The following is a 26,030-nucleotide window of genomic DNA, read 5'->3' as shown; positions in this document are numbered from 1 at the left end:
TGCCTCTGATCAAAAAATAACTTTTTTTGGGGGTGGGATGGACACTCACACAGATTTGTAAACAGCCCCATAGAGTAGAACAGATATGTGTTCTATCCATGAAAATATGGGAAAAACCGATGTTTCATTGAGGTCTTCTGGGTGTTGGGCGCACAGTTTTCTTTTTTCGGGCAGATTCAGTCACCGAAAATTCCATCAGAAAACGCTCAGTAGAGTGAACATATGCATTTCCATGTAGAATTAAATATACATATATTTATACGTGGATATAATATCTCTAGATAGATAGATAATTATATCCACGTATAAATATATGTATATTTAATTCTACATGGAAATACACACATACACAGTATTGTTATTATTTTTTTAAGTTACCGACCTGTGCTTGTGCACGATGGCATTAAATGCTAGCCCGTCGCGCCAACTTGTTGTGAAGTTATGTACGTTAACATTTGGATACCTAAAACAAAAGGAAAAAAAAAAAAAAAAAAACATTTAAGGACATCAGCCACAAATTACATCTTTAAAAAATATATACCGTATGTCAATATCATAACGTCATCTAACTGGAAAGATTAAGTTACACTTTACATTGGTAAACTACATTTTCAGCTTCTAGTTTGCAATGCAAATACTTCACGGGAACACAACAGAAAATATTTTCGGGCATAGATTATCTCATGGATAGAGATGAGCGATATTAGATTTTTCTTCTTTTCGCTTTTTATTTTATTAGATGACGGAATATAGAAAAGCTGCTCATTTGTTTAATGCTCACCCGGCAGTCTTCATTTGACACCACAGTAATAAGGCATCCTTGGCCGACTTCTTCTCTTTATTGTCTTCTGTCTCTACGCTAATATCTTGAATCTGCAAGAAAACATAGGATTTCCTTGAATCTGGGATCTTTTCTGCTTCCCATTACTGGATGAGAGTTCTGGGTTTCATGCATACGGCTGCACGGTGGCGCCAAAACTATGTTACGGGGCCCCAACAGTGCACTTGAAAAAAAAAAAAATTATATATATATTTCTGCAACATGATCAGATGATTTATTGTAGAGGAATTACCTCCTCAACTGCTTCTAGGGGACAATCACCAACACTGCGCCATTTGGGGCATCATACAGCAGCATACAACGTGCCTATAGCTCCATAGCACAGAGCTGAGCAGACTCCGGCCTTAAAGAGGTTATCCTCCATTGGGGTGACAACTGATTTTTAGATTTTTTTACTTAAAATGTATTTAGGGCTAATAATTATTTTTGTAATTGGGTTTCATTAAAAAAAAAAAAAAAAAAAAAAAAAAAAAAAGAATTGCACTCTTTCTCTTCTATAGATTCTGTGCTGCACTGTTTGTTCCTGGCTGCACAATTAGTTAATTGAGAATCCATTGCTGAGCTCGTTCTGATTGAATGTCGGGAGGTTTTGGAAATATATTTTCTGTCCTTTCCTGATCTCCTGTCTGCAGATTTACGGCAACAGACCACATCAAAGTTGAGTTTGCTGCAAAAAAAAAAAAAGCCTCTAAAAGACAAACAGTGAACTTTTTTTATTTTAATGAAACCCAATTGCAAAAATAATTACATTCCTAAATACATGCATTATTTTTGCAATTGGGTTTCATTCAAAATGTTCACCATTTGGCTTTTACTGGCTATTTATTTTGCTGGAAACTCATCTTTGCTAATTTATGGTCACAGACCACATAAAGAGGAGCTCAGGAAAAGACAAAAAAAAAAAAAAGAAAATGTTGTTACCAAGTTTAGTACCAAGAAGGACATATACAGAGGTCTGGGACATGCCCTTTCACTCTAGCCAATAATTGGGCACATGGACATTTGTGTAAACGGCCGTTCCCAACCATTGCTCCATGTAAACATATCTGACAATCAAATGACAAAAGTAGCATTATTTGTGATTTTATTGCATCCTTTAGGCCATGTGCACACGTTCAGTATTTTTCGCGTTTTTTCGCTATAAAATTGCGAAAAAAACGCTTACATATGCCTCCTATTATTTTCAGTGTATTCCGCATATCTTGTGCAAATGTTGCATTTTTTTCCGCATTGCATCGCGTTCATTAAATTTGCGGAATAGTGGGGATTCCGCACACCTAGAAATGCATTGATCTGCTTACTTCCCGCACGGGGCTGTGCACACCATGCGGGAAGCAAGCAGATCATGTGCGGTTGGTATCCAGGGTGGAGGAGAGGAGAGTTTCCTCCACGGACTGGGCACCGTATAATTGGTAAAAAAAAAAAAAAGAATTAAAATAAAAAATAGTGATATATTCACCTTCGATGGCCCCCGCAGTCTTCCCGCCTCTCATTGGTGCATGCTCTCTCTTCCATTCCTATAGATGGTGTGTGTGAAAGACCTTCGGTGACGTAGCGGTCAGGTGACCGTGACGTCGCGGTCATGTGACCGTGACGTCGGTCATGTGACCGCGACGTCATCACAGGTCCTACACACAGAGCAACAGCTGAGGATATCGGGGGCCATCAATCTGAAGGTGAGTATAACCATTTTTTTATTTTTTTATTATTTTTAACATGATATCTTTTTACTATAGATGCGGCATAGGCTGCACCTATAGTAAAAAGTTGGTCACACTTGTCAAACAGTATGTTTGACAAGTGTGACCAACCTGTCAGTCAGTTTTCCAAGCGATGCTACAAATCGCTTGGAAAAACTTTAGCATTCTGCAAGCTAATTACGCTTGCAAAATGCTAAAAAAAAAACGCGAAAAAAACCGCAAAAAGAAACATGCGGATTTCTTGCAGAAAATTTCCGGTTTTCTTCAGGAAATTTCTGCAAGAAATCCTGACGTGTGCACATACCGTTAGGCCGAAAATTACCCAAATGTATCCAATTATTGTAGAAGTCTTGATAGCATGGGAAATATTTGTGTAATACTAGAAGAAAATTAAAAATGGCAGAGGCAAGTGTCCTATAAAAAGTGAAATGTGGATTTATGGTTTAGCTAAGGGAGGGGAGAAGCAATTTTGAAAAAAAAAAATAAAATTATTATTACTACCTGGAAACGGAGGATGATCGTCCAAATAAGTCCTAGAGTCAGACGGTGGTTACCGTCTACAATGTCGTGGGATCCCATGTTCTCTAAATGGACTTTCTGCTCCTTCAAAAACTGCAGAGCTTTGTCAACATTTTCAAGGCAATGAATCCGCATACGACCTTTTGTGGGCTTGGGCTGTACAAAAAACAAAAACAATTGTCAATCTGTTTTACAAAATCTGATAAGAAAGACATAGCAGATTGCAGAAACTGGAGGAGAACATAGATCTCATACAAAAGGATAAAAAAAAAACAAAAAAAAAAAACCACAACTTGTCTCCTCAGATCCACTCTGCACCAACAAGGAGCAACCACCATGAACCAGCATCACCTACACATGGTGGTCTTTGGTTTGGTGAATCCGTAATGTCTCAAGTCTTGGTTCAGACATTGACTTATGGGGTTGCAAGCTATAGGTGGACCTAGAGAGACCGCTTTCTTTCTGGGATATTTTATTTTCCCTTAAAGTGGCTTACGTAAGGTGCCAGAGTTATGGCCAAAAGTTATTGTGATGGACACAAATTTTTATTTTCAGTTTGCTACTTCAGTGTTTTTCCATCTTTCAGTTGGTTGTTTCTACAGTCACTGAAGTACAATTATATAAGCAATCCATAAGTTTTTAAAACTTCTAACACATACATCAAGTTTATGTAAAGTCTCAGTATTTACAGTGTTGACACTTACCGTATTAAGGTTTAATTCACTTAGTTATTACTTTTGCCTTGTAACATGGTCTCCATGATTCTGGCAAAAGCTTTGTTAATCACCACATTGCTCCTGGATGATGAACGAACAAGTTGGTCTTGGAGAAGGCTTAGATCTATTTATGCATAGTAGTAATTTTAGGTAAAATTGTGAGTGCGCCCCCCTCCATGGAAAAAAACAAACCAAACATGAATGGTATCAGATTGGTTTACTGTTTGGCAAAACCCAGGACTCATGGTAGCACTCATCTTTTCTTCTCCGGACAATCATTCTTCCAGATGTCCCAAACTGTCTAAAGGAGGCTTCAGAGAAAATTTATTCCCAGTCCTCTGCAGTCCCTGCAACATTATTTTCTCTGGTTAAGCCATCTTTAGACGTTTTAAAAAGAAAGAAAATGTTGTGAACGGTCTTCTTACACCGGTGGCTCCTATTACAGGACCGCGCTGGTATCGGTGACCTCTTTACTACCAATCATTCTGTCACATGATAGTGAAGGTAGACAGCATGGCGAGAAACCGGAGGTTATACACCAGTGGGAAAGCAATGGGGCCATACGTTATACACCCATGGTAACAGGACCGAATTTAAATCTTGAAGTCAATGTTTAAGATATATTCCAATACTTTCGTCCATAGAGTATGTGACGGGCTACTTTGGACATGCTGGCTTTCATTTATTTGTCATCCATTAACACAGAAACCTCAGCTTGATCAAGGATAGAGATCAAACACCAGTGTCATCTCATGGATACATATTTGATCTCCAGGATAAATTTAAATCCCACTGTAAAACTATCAAAACAAAAAATGCACCATGTAAGATCCACCCTTCATGTACTGCATGTAAAATATGGGAATCATAGGGCCGGACAATATGGGAAAATTGTTAATATTTAACCTATCCTTCTGAAAAGTGGCCAAAAATGGAAATACAGATCATCCTTGAATGCAGAAGTGTCATTTATCTAACTATGAAGATTGTATTTTTACAACCTAATAACAAACAGTAATGTTAAGTTCGGAAAATTATTTTTGTTTGTCTTTTTTGGGTGGAGCGGAGGATTAATAGTTCGTCCAAAAGCAGGTATTAATCTAGAACAACAACAGAATAACAACAAACCGATCCCTTTCCACTCCAGCATCAATTCCTGCAGTGATAAGATCGCAGCCATTGATCACATGAATGCTGCAGCCAAGGTGAAGCTTGAAATTCGCTTGCAATATCTACTGCCACCCCGGCAGGGCTCAAATGAGATATATATATATATATATATATATATATATATATATATATATATATATATATATATATATATATATATATATATATATATATATATATATATTATACATATATTATACTAGACTAGATGGTGGCCCGATTCTAACGCATCGGGTATTCTAGAATATGTATGTCCACGTAGTATATTGCCCAGCCACGTAGTATATTGCCCAGCCACGTAGTATATTGCCCAGCCACGTAGTATATTGCCCAGTGACGTAGTATACAGCACAGAGCCACGTAGTATATTGCCCAGCCACGTAGTATATTGCCCAGCGACGTAGTCTATTGCCCAGCGACGTAGTCTATTGCCCAGCGACGTAGTCTATTGCCCAGCGACGTAGTCTATTGCCCAGCGACGTAGTATACAGCACAGAGCCACGTAGTATATTGCCCAGTTACGTAGTATATTGCCCAGTTACGTAGTATATTGCACAGAGCGACGTAGTCTATTGCCCAGCGACGTAGTCTATTGCCCAGCGACGTAGTCTATTGCCCAGCGACGTAGTCTACAGCACAGAGCCACGTAGTATATTGCCCAGCCACATAGTATATTGCCCAGTGACGTAGTATATTGCCCAGTGACGTAGTATACAGCACAGAGTCACGTAGTATATTGGCCAGTCACGTAGCATATTGCCCAGCTACGTAGTATATTGCCCAGCCACGTATGACACGGGTTAAAAAAATCAAAAATAAACATATACTCACCTTCCGCAGGCGCGTTGTAGCTCTATCGCCTGTGTGGGGTGCAGGCGGCAGCTTCCGGTCCCAGGGTGTGATGACGTCGCGGTCACATGACCGTGACGTCACGGCGGGTCCTTCTGCCAGACCATCCTTGCCACCGGAACGTTCCGCTTGCATCGCGAGGAGCGGGAAAGGCGGCATAGGTGAGTATATAATCAATTTTTATTTGTTTTTATTATTTTTGACATTAGATGTTTTTACTATTGACGCTGCATAGGCTGCGTCAATAGTAAAAAAACTTGGTCACACAGGGTTAATAGCAGCGGTAACGGAGTGCGTTACCCTCGGCATAACGCGGTCCGTTACCGCCGTCATTAACCCTGTGTGAGCGGTGACCGGAGGGGAGTATGTGGGCGCCGGGCAGTGAGTGCGGGGAGTAAGGAGCGGCCATTTTCTTCCGGACTGTGTGCGTCGCTTATTGGTCGTGGGCGTTTTGCCACGACCAATCAGCGACTTGGATTCCATGACAGACACAGGCCGCGACCAATGAATATCCGTGACAGACAGAAGGACAGAAAGACGGAAGTGACCCTTAGACAATTATATAGTAGATGGTGGCCCGATATACATACTAGATGGTGGCCCGATTCTAACGCATCGGGTATTCTAGAATATGCATGTCCACATAGTATATTGCCCAGCCACGTAGTATATTGCCCAGTGACGTAGTATATTGCCCAGCCACGTAGTATATTGGCCAGTCACATAGTATATGGGCCAGCTACGTAGTTTATTGCCCAGCCACGCATGTCACAGGTTAAAAAATAAAAAATAAACATATACTCACCTTCCGAGGGCCCCTTGTAGTTCAGTCGCCTGTGTGCGGTGCAGGTGGCAGCTTCCAGTCCCAGGGTGTGTGACGTCGCGGTCACATGACCGTGACGTCATGGCAGGTCCTTCTCGCGCAGGCGCGCAGGACCTGTGATGACGTCACAGTCACATGACTGACGTCATGGCAGGTCCTTGTCGCATACCATCCTTAGCACTGAAACCTGCCGCTTGCATTGAGTGGTCACCGGAGCGTCGCGAGGAGCGGGAAAGGCGGCGGAAGGTGAGTATATAATGATTTTTTATTATTTTTAACATTAGAGGTCTTTACTATTGACACTGTATAGGCAGCATCAATAGTAAAAACTTGGTCACACAGGGTTAATAGCAGCGGTAACAGAGTGAGTTACCCGCGGCATAACGCGGTCCGTTACCGCTGGCATTAACCCTGTGTGAGCCGTGACTGCGGGGAGTATGGAGCGGGCGCCGGGCACTGACTGCAGGGGAGTAGGGAGGGACTAGTCGGACTGTGGCCGTCGCTGATTGGTCGCGGCAGCCATGACAGGCAGCTGGCGAGACCAATCAGCGACTTGGATTCCATGACAGACAGAGGCCGCGACCAATGAATATCCGTGACAGAAAGAAAGACAGACAGACATAAGGACAGACAGAAAGATGGAAGTGACCCTTAGACACATATATATTTTTTTTTAATTACACCTTTTTTCTTTATCTGCCGTTAGCATTCCCTACCCATCTTCCGGAGATTTATCCTGCATTGTTTTAGTGTGTGTAATTGCAAAACAGAATTTCTCCACAATCTATAAATCTCCTGGAAATGTACATATATTGCACATTTTGTTGAAGTGTTGAACATGCATGTAGCCATTCAGTTAGTGACAACCAACATGGCCCTATAGGTGTCATTACTCGTTCCTATACACTTTAATGGCACATCTGCCTTCCTTCTGCTCACATCACTTAAAATGCAGGAAATTTGTACAGTTTACAACAGGATCTATGATATATTTTACTACTGTTAAGTGCATAAACTTTTTTTTTTTGCATCTCAGGATAAAAAAAAAAATATGGATCACAGATTTCGGATCTAGTGACCATCATTATAGGAAATCTTGTAGCAGTAATTGCCTACAGTAGGTTTTCCGGTTTACATAACGCATCTTAGATGTTCAGGCTAGAAAGGAGAGCAGATACAAAAAGCGTATCTTGTTCTCGGAGGACCAAACCTGTATTACAGCGGCAACTTATTATTTTGAAAGGGCACGGTTATGCTTCATTTTCCCTGTGGTGGTGGTGCTGTAAAATGAAAGACTGCCTGCTTTCGCACAGAATGCAGGTAGGGGGTTCCAGTTTGGAGACACTTTGGACAATCCTTATTTGTTACCAGGGTCCCTTGATATATTTTTCAGTGCAAATCCCCCTTTAATAACTAAAAAGACATCTTGTAAGCTGACATGAGTAGTTGTAGTTCATTGATCCACTCACCAGCTGTTCTCCAGAGAGTACTTCCAAAAGTCGGATCAGCATCCTTCCATCTCGCAGGTCATTGTACAGATCAGAGATCCTACAAGTGACGCGGGCAAGGTGAGAATTGACCCATTTGGTAAATGTTTTCTTTTGGACTGCTTCACGTTCATCTGGAGAGTTGTAAAGAGAAGAAATAAATAACTATTAAACATATAAAACTTCTTAGAAAGAAATAAAATCAGAAAATATAAGACAAGCGCTGTATCTTTCCTACCATTAAAGCCATTTTAAGCAATTGATATTTGAGAACTTACCGTAGATATAAAAAAAAAAAAAAACTACTATAAAATCTAGAACTGTACAAGTCTTAGGGTACCGTCACACAGTGCCATTTTCATCGCTACGACGGCACGATTCGTGACGTTGCAGCGTCGTATAAGTATCGCTCCAGCGTCGTAGACTGCGGTCACACGTTGCAATACACGGCGCTGGAGCGATAATTTCATGACGTATTTGCGATGTAGAAGCCGTTGGTTACTGTGCGCACATCGTATACAACCTGTGTCACACAATGCAATCATGCCGCCACAGCAGGACACTAGACGACGAAAGAAAGTTTCAAACGATCTGCTACGACGTACGATTCTCAGCGGGGATCCGGATCGCAGTAGCGTGTCAGACACAGCGATATCGTAAATGCATCGCTGGAACGTCACGAATCGCGCCGTCGTAGCGATCAAAATTGCACTGTGTGACGGTACCCTTAGTTCATAGATAAGACCTGAGACAGACGTTTCACCCTGCTTAATCAGGGGAAGGGAAGGATGCCCCCAGATGAAGCAGGGTGAAACGCGTATTAGGACGAAAGGACACCTGCTATGGAGGTACCACATCACACTGAGAATTTACAATCTATTTGATTATTTTATGAGAGTGTTTCACACTATGTAAGGCTAGGTTCACACTGCGTTAGCAGCAGCCCGTTCAGCACATACGCTAACGGGCTGCTGTTAACGCAAGTGCCGACGTTACATCGCGCTAGCGCAGATGGAGCATCTGCTAGCTCTATCTGTGCTAGCAGTGACAGACCCGGAAACACTGCAGCCCGCGTCTCAGGGTCCGTCACTCAATGATGGCACATGGCTAGCGCACGCCCATTGTAGGCGTGCGCTAGCGATGCGTCAGACATTGCATTCAATGGCGGCGTTAACGGACTACGTTACACCGCGTTATGCCGCGGTGTAACGTAATCCATCTAACGGACGCCAAGAACGCAATGTGAACCTAGCCTAATACTTCATAGTATATTCCAGGATTGCGCTCATCAGTTACCAATATTTAATTTCTTCATCTTGGGAGTACCTATTCTTCCATTGATTGTTTCTACCGTATAGTCTATATTTGGTTAACCTTCTTGTCATTTTTTGTAGCTTTTGTTGATTAACTCCGTTGTTTATTAGACACAGTGGGGTCTTCATGCTGGCAGTGCTCAAGATTGGGCAGCACCTGTGCTGAGACCCAGGTTTGGACTGGAGAGACTCGCACCAGGAGGGCTGAAGGCAGCAGCTCATGGTTTCCAAATCACCATCACTAGCCCACAGCACAGCCCCTCTAGGTGAGCAATATACTGGAGAGGAACGTATAGGGGATCTGTAACAATACAGAGACGCCGTCCTCTTTGTACGGAGTCCAGCAGAGGACAAGGCAAAGATACCATGGTGACGCCTGCGGGGGGGGTTAGATTATAGTTTTTATTTTTCTACAGGGAGACATGTATTTTTCGACCAATTTTACCTCCAGATTTCATGTGCATTTTTTTTAAAGAATGGAAGAGGTTAGGCAAAATCGTATTCACTCTGCTGCTGTTGTAGGCAGGCCATACAGATTTCATATAGCACTGGCATGCTCTTATTCATATGGATGCAGTTTCTGATACGGGAGCTAACAAATATGAGGGTGTCCTGACTTTCCACATACAGCAGATGTTGAGGGTTTTGATAGGAGGAGAGATGCTATTGGTGGTGTGTTAATGAGAAGTATGGAATAAACCCCTCCTGAGAACGCATGCACACAACCGAGACCAATGTGCACGTGTAGGAGCTTCTGGTTGACAGCCATCTGTAGGTCAAACTATGTCTTGACTGACGGCCATCTCTTCCAAATTCCCCAGACACAGGAATGCTAGACTTGGCTGAACACTCCTGTGCCTTCTATGAGAGAGCCCTTGTCAGACTTATTGGGAAGAAGCATATCTCTACTTAAAGCATGAGAATCAGACAATTCAATTCCACCCTCCTGAACCTTATGTCCCCTGACATCTGTTGGGCGACAGTTTGTAGGTCTCCATACACATTTGGGTTGCCAAGATGGGTACATAAATATGTAGTATCCAAGTCTGGCATATGTTCAGTGACTCAGTGGTTAGGACAGTTGCTGGTGTCCTGGGTTAAAATCCCACCAAGGACAACATCTGCAAGGAGTTTGTACATTCTCCCCGTGTTTGCGTGGGTTTCCTCCGGGTTCTCCAGTTTCCTCCCACACTCCAAAGACATACTGATAGGAAATCTAGGTTAATATATGGGGAGAGTGAAGAGATTATATATGTTTTAAAGAAACCTCCACCCAACCAAAGTGCACAATAAAAACCAAACATTTTTTTCTCGGATTTTTCTTGGGAAGCCATAGTCCAGGTGAGAGAAACAACGTGCGCAGTGTTTGGCGAGTAAATTGCCTTTGGACGGCAGAGTTCCTGAAGAAAGTGCAGCGTGTACTTTACCTGTGTTACAAACTAAAGTCAGCCTCTTACCAATGGAAATACAACAGCCTTCAGGGCAAAAATGCTTTTCAAATTTGGGGTGACATCTTGGTCACAACACGTCTTGTACCCTGAACCTAAATACACATGGCTATTAATATGATTTAATGACTAGTCATGTGTAACCTCCCCCTGAAGTCAAATCTAATTGCATCAGCTACTCTACTCCAAAAACCAGAAAAACAGGTTCCATGGAGAAAATCACATGTCTCGTTTCACAGGGAGCGGTCACGGAGGGAGGAGTACGGGACGAGAAGAAGACGACTCTTAGAAACTTGTTAGGTAATGCTGTTTATAGTGGCGACGAGGAGAAAAATCAACTAATAATCAAAGATGACATCAGACAAAGCTTGGTACACCCAGCACAAATATGGTGGTGCATAGAGGAGTATATACGATAGGCATGGTAATTAGAGGTGGATGATGGACGGTGACATAGTCTACTGGCGTATACAGACAGGGAAGCAACTACAGCCAAAGTGACTGGGGAAACAGGGAATTGAAGCGCTAAAATAATTTAAAAAACTCAGCGTGACAACACATTGCAGGACGGGATCGCGCATGGACTGCGGCTTTATGATTTTCTATTTATTATGCTTTGCTTATGTAGCGCCATTAGTTATTCATAGTTTTACATTATCATCACTGTCCCCATTGGGGCTCACAATCTAGATTCCCTATCCGTATGTCTTTGGAGTGTGGGAGGAAACCGGAGAACCCGGAGGAAACCCACGCAGACACGGGGAAAACATACAAACTCTTTGCAGTTGTGGTCCTTGGTGGGATTTGAACCCAGGACCCCAGTGCTGCAAAGCAACAGTGCTAACCACTGAGCCACCACGCGGTCTGATTTTTTTTTTTTACCTTTCTATGGCAGGCCTTTATGCAATTTCTTTAAGAACAACAGTTGTAAAAATGGCACCATGAAACTGCAGGAAAGAGATCCGGTTTATAGGAACATTTATAAAAAAAAAAAAAAAAAAAAAAAGTACTTGTCAGCTAATAAAACCTTAGAGCTGCTACTATAATTTACACATCTCTATTTCACCTGTGAGACTTGACCTCAGTGACATTGAAGGGTGGAGGGTCCAAAAATTACGCTCGTTTGCCTATAATAAATGGTGTCATCAACGTATGATCGGTGGAGGACAGACCACCATACAGTACATGCTGCCGTACCGGGCATACTTATCAACTGTATGCAAGAGAACTGTTCGTTCTGTAATATTTAAATCACTCTGCTTTTTATTATAAGGTTTATATTCAAAAACATCTTAACAACTTTTCTAACATTTAGCTAGCTACATTAACACTACTTTCTACTAGTTCACCATATTCCTGTATGCCCGAAAATGTGTAGCAGGTCAGACATATGGCCCCCCCGGGCCGTCACTATTGATGAGCTTTGTACATTTATAAGTGGCACTTTAGTTACAGAAATGTCTGTGAATGAGAATCTGATCTTTACGTCTCAACGTTTTGTTTAGCCCGTAGGCTTGTGGATGTTAAGAATTAACAAGTTCAGAAATACTCGCTCTCCCCTGCTCCAGCCGCCGATGACTGTTTACAGGCTGCAGCGGTCACATCAGGACCACAGCGCACATGACCGCTGCAACCAATCACTAGACTCAGTGAAAACACTAATAAATTAAAAAAAAAAAAAAAAAAAAGCAATAAAAATGCAGTAATCAGAAGAGATTGCTACTGCATATTTTGGTGTGGACCTCTGAAGAAAATATGCTGCATTTACGTCATTTTACGGATTTGGTGCAGCAGTGTGGCCGTCAATCACAGTTGACATTTGCGCCAAGGTGCGGGAGATACTATCCCACATGTTTCTTCTGGTTCCCAGAACTGAAGATATACAAATTAAAGACCATAAGGGGCAGACATTGGCCTAGACTGTCACAATCCATCATCGCCATGAACAGGTCAGAAGCTACACCCACCACATAACACTATGTCTCCCACGCTCTACTTCAGTAATAGCAAGTGATATTAGTCGTTCCATCAGAGTATCCAATTGCACATGATCAGAAAACTTTCTGCATAGTGGGGAGGGGAATATAAATTGGCCCAGAGGTGTTTGTACAAAGTATAGGAATGTGCTTGCATGTACGAAATGTCAAGAAAACATGTTACACATACCACAAAGAAAAAGTAAGATAACGGTGTCATGCAATATTAATACATGTAAGAAATATTTCACATTGGACAGACATGAGAAAAATATCCTACAGACTTCTCGCGCCCTTCTCGAAAAACCCCAAAAATAAGAAAAAACACTCCCCCCGGTGACCATTGAGCAGGAACCAAGGACAGGTGAATCTCATTTTCGTGGCTACTTTTATAAACAGCCTACCACCATGTCACATCTCCAGGAACAAATGAGAACACTCCACATTGTGGAAATCAGAAATCTCAACTCTCCCTTCCGGAGAATGTCCAGAGACATTTCTATCCAGATATGGAAGCTGCGCCTTATCATACAGATTTAGACATTGCTCTATCTATATGACATGTATAGTTTGCAGCTTATACAATTATCTAGAAGATATAGATAAAATATAAAAGCATTCTGCAGTCCTGAAAGACGCGCCACGTGTCAGTCTCCGCGAGCGTCTACGCATAGTGGACATGGAATTTTTAAAAATGCCATCCGCTATGCTGTACCACCTGGCAGCTGCGGTTTTGATGCTGCATATATACGCAGCGTCAAAACCGTAGCAATTACTGATCTTGCACACATACTGTTAAGCTGCAGAATATGAAGCATAAAAAAAAATTAGCCATAAAATAACTTCAGGATAAGATGATCACACCATCCTGGTACATTAGGAATAGGACAAAAACTTCTATATCCAGATAGATGAATGGTCTTGTGGTAGGTTTTATTCCACACATAGGAGTGGATACACTACAGAAAAGCATCTTTACACCCCCTTTTTGGCTCAAAAACTGCATGCAAGTAAAAACCTCAATCTTACTGTACTCCGTTTTGTTTTCTTCCCTCTATGTGATTACCAAATTAACCACCTATTTTACACAGCTGCATTATATATATTTAAAATAACATTGTATTAGGTTTATTTTAAAAATAATTTCTTATTCTCTATGAATAAGTCAGGTGTATTTATAGCAAAATAAAAAAAATATATATTTTTTTTGTTTGTGTTTTAATTTTCCCTATTTTATGAGCTGTGTGTGCGTAATAAAATATATATTTATTACGCACACACAACATAAAAAAAAACACTAAAAATATATTTATTCATTTGGATTTAAATACACGTGGAGTTGGTGGATGGAACGAGACCTTATGTCTCAGATGTACTCAATCAGATTCAGGTCTGGGGAACGGGCGGGCCAGTCCATAGCTTCAATGCCTTCATCTTGCAGGAACTGCTGACACACTCCAGCCACATGAGGTCTGGCATTGTCCTGCATTAGGAGGAACCCAGGGCCAACCGCACCAGCATATGGTCTCACAAGGGGGCTGAGGATCTCATCGCGGTACCTAATGGCAGTCAGGCTACCTCTGGCGAGCACATGGAGGGCTGTGCGGCTCTCCAAAGAAATGCGACCCCACACCATTACTGACCCACTGCCAAACCGGTCATGCTGAAGGATGTTGCCGGCAGCAGATCGCTCTCCACGGCATCTTCAGACTGTCACACGTGCTCAGTATGAACCTGCTCTCATCTGTGAAGAGCACAGGGCGCCAGTGGCGAATTTGAAAATCCTGGTGTTCTGTGGCAAATGCCAAACGTCCTGCACGGTGTTGGGCTGTAAGCTAAACATTCACTTGTGGATGTCAAGCCCTCAGACCACCCTCCTGGAGTCTGTTTCTGACAGTTTGAGCAGATACATGGATGTAAGGGTACCGTTACACTAAACGATTTACCAACGATCACGACCAGCGATACGACCTGGCCGTGATCGTTGGTAAGTCGTTGTGTGGTCGCTGGAGAGCTGTCACACAGACCGCTCTCCAGCGACCAACGATGCCGAAGTCCCCGGGTAACCAGGGTAAACATCGGGTTACTAAGCGCAGGGCCGCGCTTAGTAACCCGATGTTTACCCTGGTTACCATTGTAAATGTAAAAAAAAAAAAAAAAAAAAGCACTACATACTTACATTCTGGTGTCCGTCAGGTCCCTTGCCGTCTGCTTCCCGCACTGACTGTCAGTGCCGGCCGTAAAGCACAGCACAGCGGTGACGTCACCGCTGTGCTCTGCTTTTACTTTATGGCCGGCGCTCACAGTCAGTGCGGGAAGCCGCCGGCGAGGGACGTGACAGGCACCGAAATGTGAGTATGTAGTGTTTTTTTTTTTTTGTTTTTGTTTTTCACACTTACAATGGTAACCAGGGTAAACATCGGGTTACTAAGCGCGGCCCTGCGCTTAGTAACCCGATATTTACCCTGGTTACAAGCGAACACATCGCTGGATCGGTGTCACACACACCGATCCAGCGATGACAGCGGGTGATCCAGCGACGAAATAAAGTTTCAAACGATCTGCTACAACGAACGATTCTTAGCGGGGTCCCTGATCGCAGTAGCGTGTCAGACACAGCGAGATCGTATGTATATCGCTGGAACATCACGGATCGTGCCGTCGTAGCGACCAAAGTGCCACTGTGAGACGGTACCCTTAGTGGCCTGCTGGAGCCATTTTGCAGTGCTCCTCCTGTTCCTCCTTGCACAAAGGAGGAGGCAGCGGTCCTGCTGCTGGGTTGTTGCCCTCCTATGGCCCCCTACACATTTCTAGTATCTGCTCCATGCTCTGGACACTGTGCTGACAGACATAGCTACCCTTCTTGCCACCGCACGCATTGATGTACCATCCTGAATGAGCTGCACTACCAGAGCAACTTCTGTGGATTGTAGACACCGCCTCTTGCTACTGTACTGTACCTCTAGGGGTGAGATCAATTACAAAATGCAAAAGTGACCAAAACAGTCAAAAAGGATGAGAACAGAGACATGGTATTTATAGGTGTAGTTCGGCAGGGGGTGACCACAGACCATTTCTCTGTTCTCATCCTTTGGGCCTAAATCTTTTTTTCCCCACAATTGGGATTTCACTAAGAACGCTGCGCCATTTGGCTTTTACAGGTTTTCCCTGCACATTCAACAGTAACATGGTCTGTGGTCATAAATTAGTTGAGAGGAGCTCAGAAAAAGACAGAAATGTTCCATCCCTCCCCAGAGGTCATTAGTGAGCTCTTGGACGGATTCTCTGTAAACACGTTCTGTAGCCAGCTATAGACAGTGCAACCCAGGGGCTATAGAAAGCAAACTATGCAAAAAATGTTTGAAATAAAACCCAATTGAAAAAAATAATTGTTTGCACCCATTACACGCATTAAAAAACAAGTGTCCTGAAAAGTGGACAACCATTTTAAGTCCCAGGGTTTCTACCATGCTGCATAGTAGTCCGATACTGTGACTGCAGTCCTCCTCTATTCTCACCTATTACTTTATAGACAATTACAGCTCCACCTGCTCAACAACAAAGTATCCGTGAACATTGTTTTCCCATGTTTGCACGAATGCGAGAATCAGACAACCTCCAGCACAGAGGCGGTGTAATCACAGCATCCATACACCCCGGTGAGAGGCATGCCGAGATCTGCACAGGCAGGTTACACGCATTCCCATGTTCAGGCATCAGACGAGAAATTACATTGGTCTTATTTTACCTGGGACGGCATAGCCATCAATTTAACACATTTTTCCCTCAAGTGCGTGTCAAGGCAGAAACCTATTTTCCCTATAGCAAAAGGCACAGGATACGCCCAGAGAGCAGCAGTAAGCTACGCCGAAATCTACAATTCAAATCAGTGTAGTAGTACCATTGATAGGATGATAGGAGCACTTCCCTAGGACACCTCCGAAAACAAGAGCACAAAAGTGCAGCAGCTCCGCAGCCAAACGGGACTCAAAAAGATGGAAAATGGTAAAGAAACGACTGTTCGGAGAACTTCTCATTTTTTTCTCCCCCATATACTGTTTTGCTAAAACCTTGCCCAAAAGTACATTTAGATTTCACCAGCAAGGTAGGAAGTAAAGTCATAGTCACACTACATAAAAATTAAGCAATTTCCTAATTTACTGAATAAGCTATGCTTCTGCCTGGGAAGCCATTTTTTTTTTTTTTTTTTTTTTTTTATAAACTGCAACCAGGGATTTAGCTTTTATAATAAATGGGTATGAAGCATGGCAAAAATAGTAAAATTCTTACCAGTTTACAAAGTAATAAACACCCTAAAGCCAGGCTAAGTTAACACAATGGCCTCGATTCTCTCACAGGACTTGATGAAGGCTGTGCATGTCCATCAATGAATCAGGCAAGGTGCGCCGTTGGGTGCACAGGAAATCACTTTTGTTTTTTTGCACAATTTTGTGTTGTTATTTTTTCAAAGTTTTGTGTTTTTTTTAACTGAAATCTGGCAAAAAAATAAATAAAAATTCCGCAACTCCTGCCGCAAGTTATCGCATGCGGAATTGCGAGACCGCTACGTCATCACAAGTAATTTTCGCAATGCATTATTGGGAACGGGAGCATCACGAGGAGCGGGAAGGCTGCTGGGGCTGCCGAAAGGTGAGAATATCACAATTTTTTTTATTTTAAATTCTTTTTTTTTTTTTACAGTTATATGGTACCCAGGGCCTGGAGGAGAGTCTCCTCTCCTCCACCCTGGGTACCAACTGCACATGATCCGCTTACTTCCCGCATGGTGGGCATAGCCAAATGCGGGAAGTAAGCGGATCAATGCATTCCTATGTGTGCGGAATCCCCGCGATTCCGCACAAAGAATGAACATGAGGTTTTTTTTATCGGAATGCGATTCTGCCGTGGAAAAAAACGCAACATGTGCACAAAAAAAAAAATGCAGAATGTATTCTAATACGATGCTTAATGTATGCAGACTTTTTGCGGCTTTATCGTGTTTTTATTGCGAAAAACTGCAAACAAAAAAAAAGAGAAAAATCCTGAACGTGTGCACACAGCCTGAGTATTTGGTGTGGATTTTTTGCAAATAAAACAGTGCCAGCAAAGCAGATGAGTTTTAAACTTAATTTCATCCACATGATCCTTTTTTTTTTTTTTTTTTTTTTTTTTTTTATTGGAGGCGGAATTTGTATGGCTTTTTTTTATTTTAACCTAACAGGGATTTGTCAGCAGTTTTTTTGCGACCTAATCTGAGAGCAGCAGGATGTAGGGCCAGAGACCTTGAGTCTTGCAATGTGTCACTTACTGGGCTGCTAGCTGTAGTTTTGATAAAAATTTGTGTTTTATCAACAGGAGATTATCACTAGGGGACTAATAAACCTGCTGTCAGGTAGTCAAACCTCACCCCAACCACTGATTGGCAGCTATCAGTGTACACTGTGAATAGGCAGAACGCTGTCAACACAGGAAGCTGCCAAACAGTAGTATGGGCAGGGTTACATAGGGCACAGCACTCAGAGCTCTGCTAGATCAACAGCAGAAAAACAGGGATTCTATTAATAAAACGAGAAACTCAATAAGTGACATTGCTGGAATTGGGGGTCTCAGCTCCTACATTATGCTGCTCTCAGATGGGGGTAGCAAAAATCTGCAGACAGATACTTTTTAATACCAAATTTATTTGGGGCTAAAAACTTTTGCAATTTGGCTTCACTAAAGTTTGCAAGCACATTCATTCTCTGCAAAGTCGACTTCGATCTCATCTACAGTCATAAATCAGGTGAGCAGAGCTAAAAAAAGACAGATAAGAGAATCTTTCCCATGGACAGTCAGACTTGCATTGTAAAAAAGGACTTCCCATTCGTGTAAACCAGTGTGATCTGGCAAGCTGGAATTTCAGCCATAAGTGAAAAGATGACAGAAGCGGCGCTGGAAAGATGACTGTGATTGGTAAGCATTTAATTGCACTCATATAGTATCGCCACCACGCCATGGCTATGACACCAGTCCTGTGGCGATCCAACGTCAGTCAGTAGAACCGTGGGAGATCCGGGCATTATATCTGCATTACAGCTGTTTGGAAATTGATCCGAATATGGTTGATTTACTAACCTAGGAGGAGGCGCGAAAGCAAGTCTAACAGGCACCTATTCACATTACATCACCGACAGACCCAGCCAAAAAAAGCAGGATCTGCTGACATTAATGTATTCTTACCATTTTACTAACAAAGCCAACTTTAGGAGCACAGTATGGATGTCGGCAGCGGACAATGCACTGGACAAGCTCAGTCTGTAGGGAAGTTGAAGGGGAATGCCTCTAATCAAAGTGCGGAGTCTTTCTTTGTCAATCCTGATCCTCGGATGATACACTTCACCTGCTTGTAGACGTTCATGTTGGATTGTGCCCTTATTAAAAGCTTAGTGGCATTTTAAAGATTAGAACTGAAAATACACCATTGTTTGTCTTCTATTATGTGCACAGATCCATGTGTACGCACTGGTCGTCTGCCAGGGGCGTACTGGCATACAGGCCGTGCCAAAGGCACAAACCCTACAGAAGGGTGAAATATCGGATCCATGAGATGGAATAACGCAGGAAGGTCAGACGTACGTCTAGACGCCATAAGACTTTGATGGGCCGATGTACAAAGTGACTAGTGCCACCCGCCATGATTGAGAATTCTGCCATCACGTAGCAGGGATAAGAGGTTATTCCTTTACCATGCTGGAATTAGTGATAAAAGAGAATTGGGACTTCACTTTTAGGCAACATCTGACTAAGTTAGTAAACTCTTAAAATACATTTTCATTACTGGGGATTATCTGAGGAAATACCCTTAAAGTCTCATATTTGGGGCTTCCACACCAGAGGTGCACAACGTGCCTCCTGGGGTCCACATGCTTTGCTGGCACCCATCCCCCCCAGAAATAGAGGATTCTGTATGAATGTGGCTCTCCCGATTATTATCAGAGATACGAAACACTTGGCATTTTTCTATAATTCTTACACCCTACAATGGAGAGATCGGAGCTTTGGCACGGCCACCTTGACTACTTTTCTCTAGGATGCCAAATGAGCAGGGGGCTCCTATTCTCTGGATAATTAGATGATCCAAAAAAGGAGACCCCCAACCTCAAATATTGGTGGCAAAATAAAATCAATACCAAGGCAACATATTATCCCAAGAATACACATATATACAAAAATAAATATACAGCGTGCATTTACAGAAATGGACTAAACCTACAACATAATGCACAACTCAAGATAATATTGAAAAAGTTTCTTTATTAACAATCATAAAATTCCATATAACATATACAAAAGGGAAAGCAAAAACAGGTGGAAAAGAGGTGCAGGGCCGCACAAAGACCAATGATGGTAAGTATTATAACCAGTCCGGAAAATATTATATCCAATTACAACATTTAATAAGTAATAGATTAAATAAATATGTTATGTTTCTCATATGTATATTAAAGGACTGGTTAGATGAATAAATATCTATATATAAAGGTTAAGTGTCAGATTTCTTATTTATATGTCACCAAATATGTCTATCAATATACTGGCAAGGTACGATTTATTCATATAACACCATAATGTCTAGTGGAGTATAGTCACAACAAAGTGAAATTACTCATGTATTAGCAGAATGCGATTGGCATATAACATACTATGAGTCAATAATATACTCCAATAGTTATGGATACAAAGGCCCATAGAATAGACTAACAAGTAAAAAGTAAAAAACTAAATAAAGAAATAAGATACTTAACCATATAAGAGGTCCTGTGACAGCCCGCACCCGCCCGACGCGCGTTTCGCCTGAGCTTTGACCTTTATATATAGATATTTATTCATCTAACCAGTCCTTTAATATACATATGAGAAACATAACATTTATTTAATCTATTACTTATTAAATGTTGTAATTGGATATAATATTTTCCGGACTGGTTATAATACTTACCATCATTGGTCTTTGTGCGGCCCTGCACCTCTTTTCCACCTGTTTTTGCTTTCCCTTTTGTATATGTTATATGGAATTTTATGATTGTTAATAAAGAAACTTTTTCAATATTATCTTGAGTTGTGCATTATGTTGTAGGTTTAGAATATTATCCCAAGAAGCAAGAAGAAAATCTTACACCTGATATAAATCCAAGAAAAAGCGAATCCTCCTTATGGAGTCACATTAGGTGCCATATGACGGCTCCGTAGTGTAGCGAGACAGTGCCGTTTTTAGAGTAACAGGTGCAGTATTTCGGGAGGTCTTGCCTAGCAGCCATACAGTACAAATCGATACAAAGGCTTTTCTGTATTTCGCCCGTCGCCCTTATTTAGGAGACGCCGCCGTGCAGGTTTACAGTCAACAAAGCACGAAGTTACGGACAGATGTCTTTTATGGCAACCTCCTAAGGCAACCAAACATAAAGTACATAGTTTATAACTCATGTACCGTGATAATAATCTTCTTACGCAGCACAAAAAGCCGCTAACGACTGGACATGTATATTATATGGCCCTAATAAATACAGTCCTTCAGGAGAGCGCGTCACTGGAAACCTCTATAAAGGGAGGTCTACCTGTCTCATGGGTACAACCACATCTGAATATGCAAGGAAATGTCACCTCACCATCAAACCTTGTACTTTGATATTAGAACAAGGGAAAGATTGAAAACGGCATGTTATTCTTTCATTAGTCCAATGTGCCAGAAAAAAAAAAAAGTTATAAATAAATGTATTGTAAGGCAACGATCACGCACTGCAGAATGAAATGAGGATTTTCATATGGATTTTACCGTGACAATTGCTAATGGTCAACCTGTATTGAAGCGCGTCTCTGTTACAATGATATTGATTGGTTGGTCATCAATATTGAATTGGTGGTGGGGGTCTTACACCCGTCACCCTCACAGATCAGCTCTATGCAAATGAGAAGGAGCTGACCTGCGGTATTGCGGCGCTCCTTTCAGTTTCAGTACATTCGGCCACTGAAGGAGCTGGTTACAGCCGATCGGTGGGAGTGTAAGGTGTCGGACCACCATCGATCTGATATTGAGGACCTACTCAATGAAGCAAACTGTAGGCAAAAAAATATGGTGCTATACAAGCATAATAATTGAATGGGTTTGCTCGTTGGAGTCTTTTATTAGGGGTGGGAGAAGGGAACAAAAAATAATTTTGAAATCATGGCTTGTTACAGGGGGGGGGAAAAATAAAAATGATAAAACATACTACCCAAACCCATTACCTCACTACGGGGAGGGTAACACTCCAATTATAGAGTAATAAACCATACACATTCTCACAGTCATAAGGATATATACATTTTTAGTTAATACTTCTAAATTTTCAACCTGAATATGTGCACACAAGATATGGCTGGCTCAGAGATGATGACCGCGCGCTGCCTCCCCTCACCCCAACGCACGTGTATACATGCCCCAAAAAAGAAGCAACAGCAAAACGCGCGTCGGGGTGAGGAGAGGCAGCGTGCGGTCATCATCTTTAATCTAGCCGCACTTTCTACGTTTAATATGTACCTTTCTAAATCCTTACAATGCTGGCTAACTGTTTAATATGGCGTATGATCTATGTTATCTATATATATAATTGTCTAAGGGTACTTCCGTCTGTCCTTCTGTCTGTCACCGTTATTCGTTCGCTGATTGGTCTCGGCAGCTGCTTGTCATGGCTGCCGCGACCAATCAGCGACGCGCACAGTCCAGAAAAAAATGGCCGCTTACTCCCCGCACTCACTGCCGGCGCCCGCATACACCGCTCACACAGGGTTAATGCCGGCGGTAACGGGCCGCGTTATGCCGCGGGTAACGCACTCCGTTACCGCTGCTATTAACCCTGTGTGTCCCCAACTTTGTACTATTGACGCTGCCTATGCGGCATCAATAGTACAAAATGTAATGTTAAAAATAATTTAAAAAAAAAACCTGCTATACTCACCCTCCGCCGCCTTTCTCGCTCCTCGCCACGCTCCCCGGACCGCTCCATAAGGCTACGTTCACATTTGCGGTCAGCGCCGCAGCATCGGGCGCCGCATGCGTCATGCGCCCCTATATTTAACATGGGGGCGCATGGACATGCGTTGTGCTGCGTTTTGCGCCGCATGGCCGCAAGCGTTGGACGCAAGAAACGCATCAAGTTGCATTTTTTTTGCGTCCAACTTTCGGCCAAAAACGACGCATGCGGCGCAAAACGCAGCGTTTTAGCGTGCGTTTTGCCGCGTTTTTGTTTGCGTTGTTCGCTGCGGCGCACAACGCAAATGTGAACGTAGCCTTACAAGCGTCAGCTTGCGGTTCGGTCCCGTCCCAGGGCTGGTGTGCGGCAAGGACCTGTCGTGACGTCACGGTCATGTGACCGCGACGTCTTCATAGGTCCTGCTCCCACCAGCCCTGGCACTTGCAATGGAACTCGGCTTCAGGAAAATGGCCGCCGCGATCTCGATCTGCGCATGCGCGGCATCCCGCGGCCATTTTCCTGAAGCCAAGCACTACCATCTGCACAGGATCCCACGAAGAGGAGAGGCGGGACGCGGAGGAGCAGCGACAAGAATGGTGAGTATGATACACTACAAGGGGCCCTCGGATCGTTAGGTGAGTATGTTTATTTTTTATTTTTTGGCCCTGTGACATACGTGCCTCGGTAATATACTACGTCACTGGGCAATATACTACGTGGCTGGACAATATACTATGTGGCTCTGTGCAATCTCAACGTAGCTGCGCAATATCCTACGTCCCTGCGCTGTATACTATGTAGCTGGGCAATATACTACGTGGCAGGGCAATATACTACAAGGCTGGGCAATATACTACAAGGCTGGGCAATATACTACAAGGCTGGGCAATATACTACGTGGCTCTGCTGTATACTACAAGGCTGGGCAATATACTACGTGGCTGGACAATATACTATGTGGCTCTGCTGTATACTACAAGACTACGTGGCTGGACAATATACTACAAAGCTGTGCAATATACTATGTGGCTCTGTGCAATATACTACGTAGCTGCGCAATATCCTACGTTGCTGTGCTGTATACTATGTAGCTGGGCAATACACTACGTAAATGGCCAATATACTACGTGGAAATGCATATTCTAGAATACCCGATGCGTTAGAATCGGGCCACCATCTAGTCAACTATATAAGTGTGTATTATGGTGGGGTTTAAATAGTAAAAGTACGGGTAAAAACATACAACAACCCACCACAATGACCCAACTGTTATGGATCAGTTATTAGTGAGCGGAGTCGGTGATGTCGGCTAAGCCGCCATGTCTCCTGACATATAAACCTACATGTTCAGCTCATCTCAACATTCATATTTATTTCAATAGAGACCGGGGAATGAGCGGCCACCAGACACTGACGGAAAGGATCATACTTTGTAAGCGTACGTCCATGGGCAACACTTTGTTCTAAATGTGAATTAAAATGAAGAAAAAAAAAAAAAAAAAGTTTCCATGCAGTAAAAGACTAAAGGTACCTTCACACGAAGCGACGCTGCAGCGATAGCGACAACGATGCCGATCGCTGCAGCGTCGCTGTTTGATCGCTGGGGAGCTGTCACACAGACCGCTCTCCAGCGACCAACGATGCCGAGGTCCCCGGGTAACCAGGGTAAACATCGGGTTGCTAAGCACAGGGCCGCGCTTAGTAACCCGATGTTTACCCTGGTTACCAGCGTAAAAGTAAAAAAAACAAACAGTACATACTCACCTGCGCGTCCCCCAGCGTCTGCTTCCTGACACTGACTGAGCTCCGGCCCTAACAGCACAGCGGTGACATCACCGCTGTGCTTTCACTTTCACTTTAGGGCCAGCGCTCAGTAAGTGTCAGGAAGCAGACGCTGGGGGACGCGCAGGTGAGTATGTACTGTTTGTTTTTTTTACTTTTACGCTGGTAACCAGGGTAAACATCGGGTTACTAAGCGCGGCCCTGCGCTTGGTAACCCGATGTTTACCCTGGTTACCAGTGTAAAACATCGCTGGTATCGTTGCTTTTGCTTTCAAACACAACGATACACGGCGATCGGACGACCAAATAAAGTTCTGGACTTTATTCAGCGACCAGCGACATCGCAGCAGGATCCTGATCGCTGCTGCGTGTCAAACTAAACGATATCGCTATCCAGGACGCTGCAACGTCACGGATCGCTAGCGATATCGTTACAAAGTCGTTTCGTGTGAAGGTACCTTAACACCAACCACGATGATAAATCCTATAACGTAATGATACAATCATTAAACCACTTGTGTATTAGACCATTGTATTTTGTGTTTGTTGACCCAGTCGGTGCCAAGCTGAGGAGGTTCTCACCTTCCCTGCAGAACAGCCGTTACTTGTATGTACAATGGAAGGATTACCATAAGTATAACTACAGGCCAGACTTCAGTATTACCCAGTAACAGATGAAGGGGAACCCTTAACAGTATATACATACATGAATTAAACATTTTTTTAAACCAATTAACATTTCAAAAGGTTCTAAAATTTAAGATTTTATTAATGTATTATATTGCTGCACGTGCATGACTAGCAGGTACCACGTATCCATCAGTGGTGATAGCATAGGCCACGCATATTTAGTGACATTTAAACAGGCTCCTAAAAGAAGAGTTTTAGGGAGTTGTACTGACCATTTGGTAAAATCTAACGTTCTACTGTGAATACACATGCCCCAAACCTGTGTTGGGTTGCTGCAGATTCCAAATCTATAGGGGGAAGCCAATTTACGTGTCAGTTTTACCCATAACATGCAGTCGATCTTCTGCAAGAAGAATGGTCCCTAAGAATGTATAAAGCCCTTTATCCTCAGTGCCTGGTTTCCACTAAAACCCTAAGGCCGGCCTCACACTTGGCGTAAGACAATACGCCACGTATTATACGTCCGTACTAGGCCGTAATACAGAGAAATGTTCCCAAAATATTGATCCGTAGTCAGGGTGTTTCAGCGTATTTTGCGCATGGCATCCTCCGTATGTAATCCGTATGGCATCCGTACTGCGAGATTTTCGCGCAGGCTTGCAAAACCGACATCTAATGGATTTATGTGCTCAAATATTCGGGAAAACATATATACAGTATATATATATATATATATGTGTGTATGTATATATGTGTGTATGTATATATATATATGTGTGTATGTATA

General features: G+C 42.7%; 1 protein-coding gene across 2 annotated transcripts in view; it reads right to left on the bottom strand.

Annotated features, from left to right (window-relative positions):
* The window catches only part of SPTBN2 (spectrin beta, non-erythrocytic 2), a 183,006-nt gene that overhangs the window by 53,404 nt on the left and 103,572 nt on the right, over positions 1 to 26,030 (bottom strand). For both annotated transcript variants that reach the window (XM_077287515.1, XM_077287516.1), the window contains 4 exons: positions 8,088 to 8,239; positions 3,043 to 3,216; positions 782 to 873; positions 383 to 463 (listed from right to left, as the gene is read on the bottom strand). In XM_077287515.1, the coding sequence (XP_077143630.1) occupies positions 383 to 463; positions 782 to 873; positions 3,043 to 3,216; positions 8,088 to 8,239 (499 nt within the window). The remainder of the gene's footprint in view (positions 1 to 382; positions 464 to 781; positions 874 to 3,042; positions 3,217 to 8,087; positions 8,240 to 26,030) is intronic.

The sequence above is a fragment of the Ranitomeya variabilis genome, chromosome 2 (assembly GCF_051348905.1).
Source record: "Ranitomeya variabilis isolate aRanVar5 chromosome 2, aRanVar5.hap1, whole genome shotgun sequence".
NCBI lineage: Eukaryota > Metazoa > Chordata > Amphibia > Anura > Dendrobatidae > Ranitomeya > Ranitomeya variabilis.
Note: the sequence above shows the minus strand (reverse complement) of the source record. Positions and strands in the feature narration are given on the sequence as shown.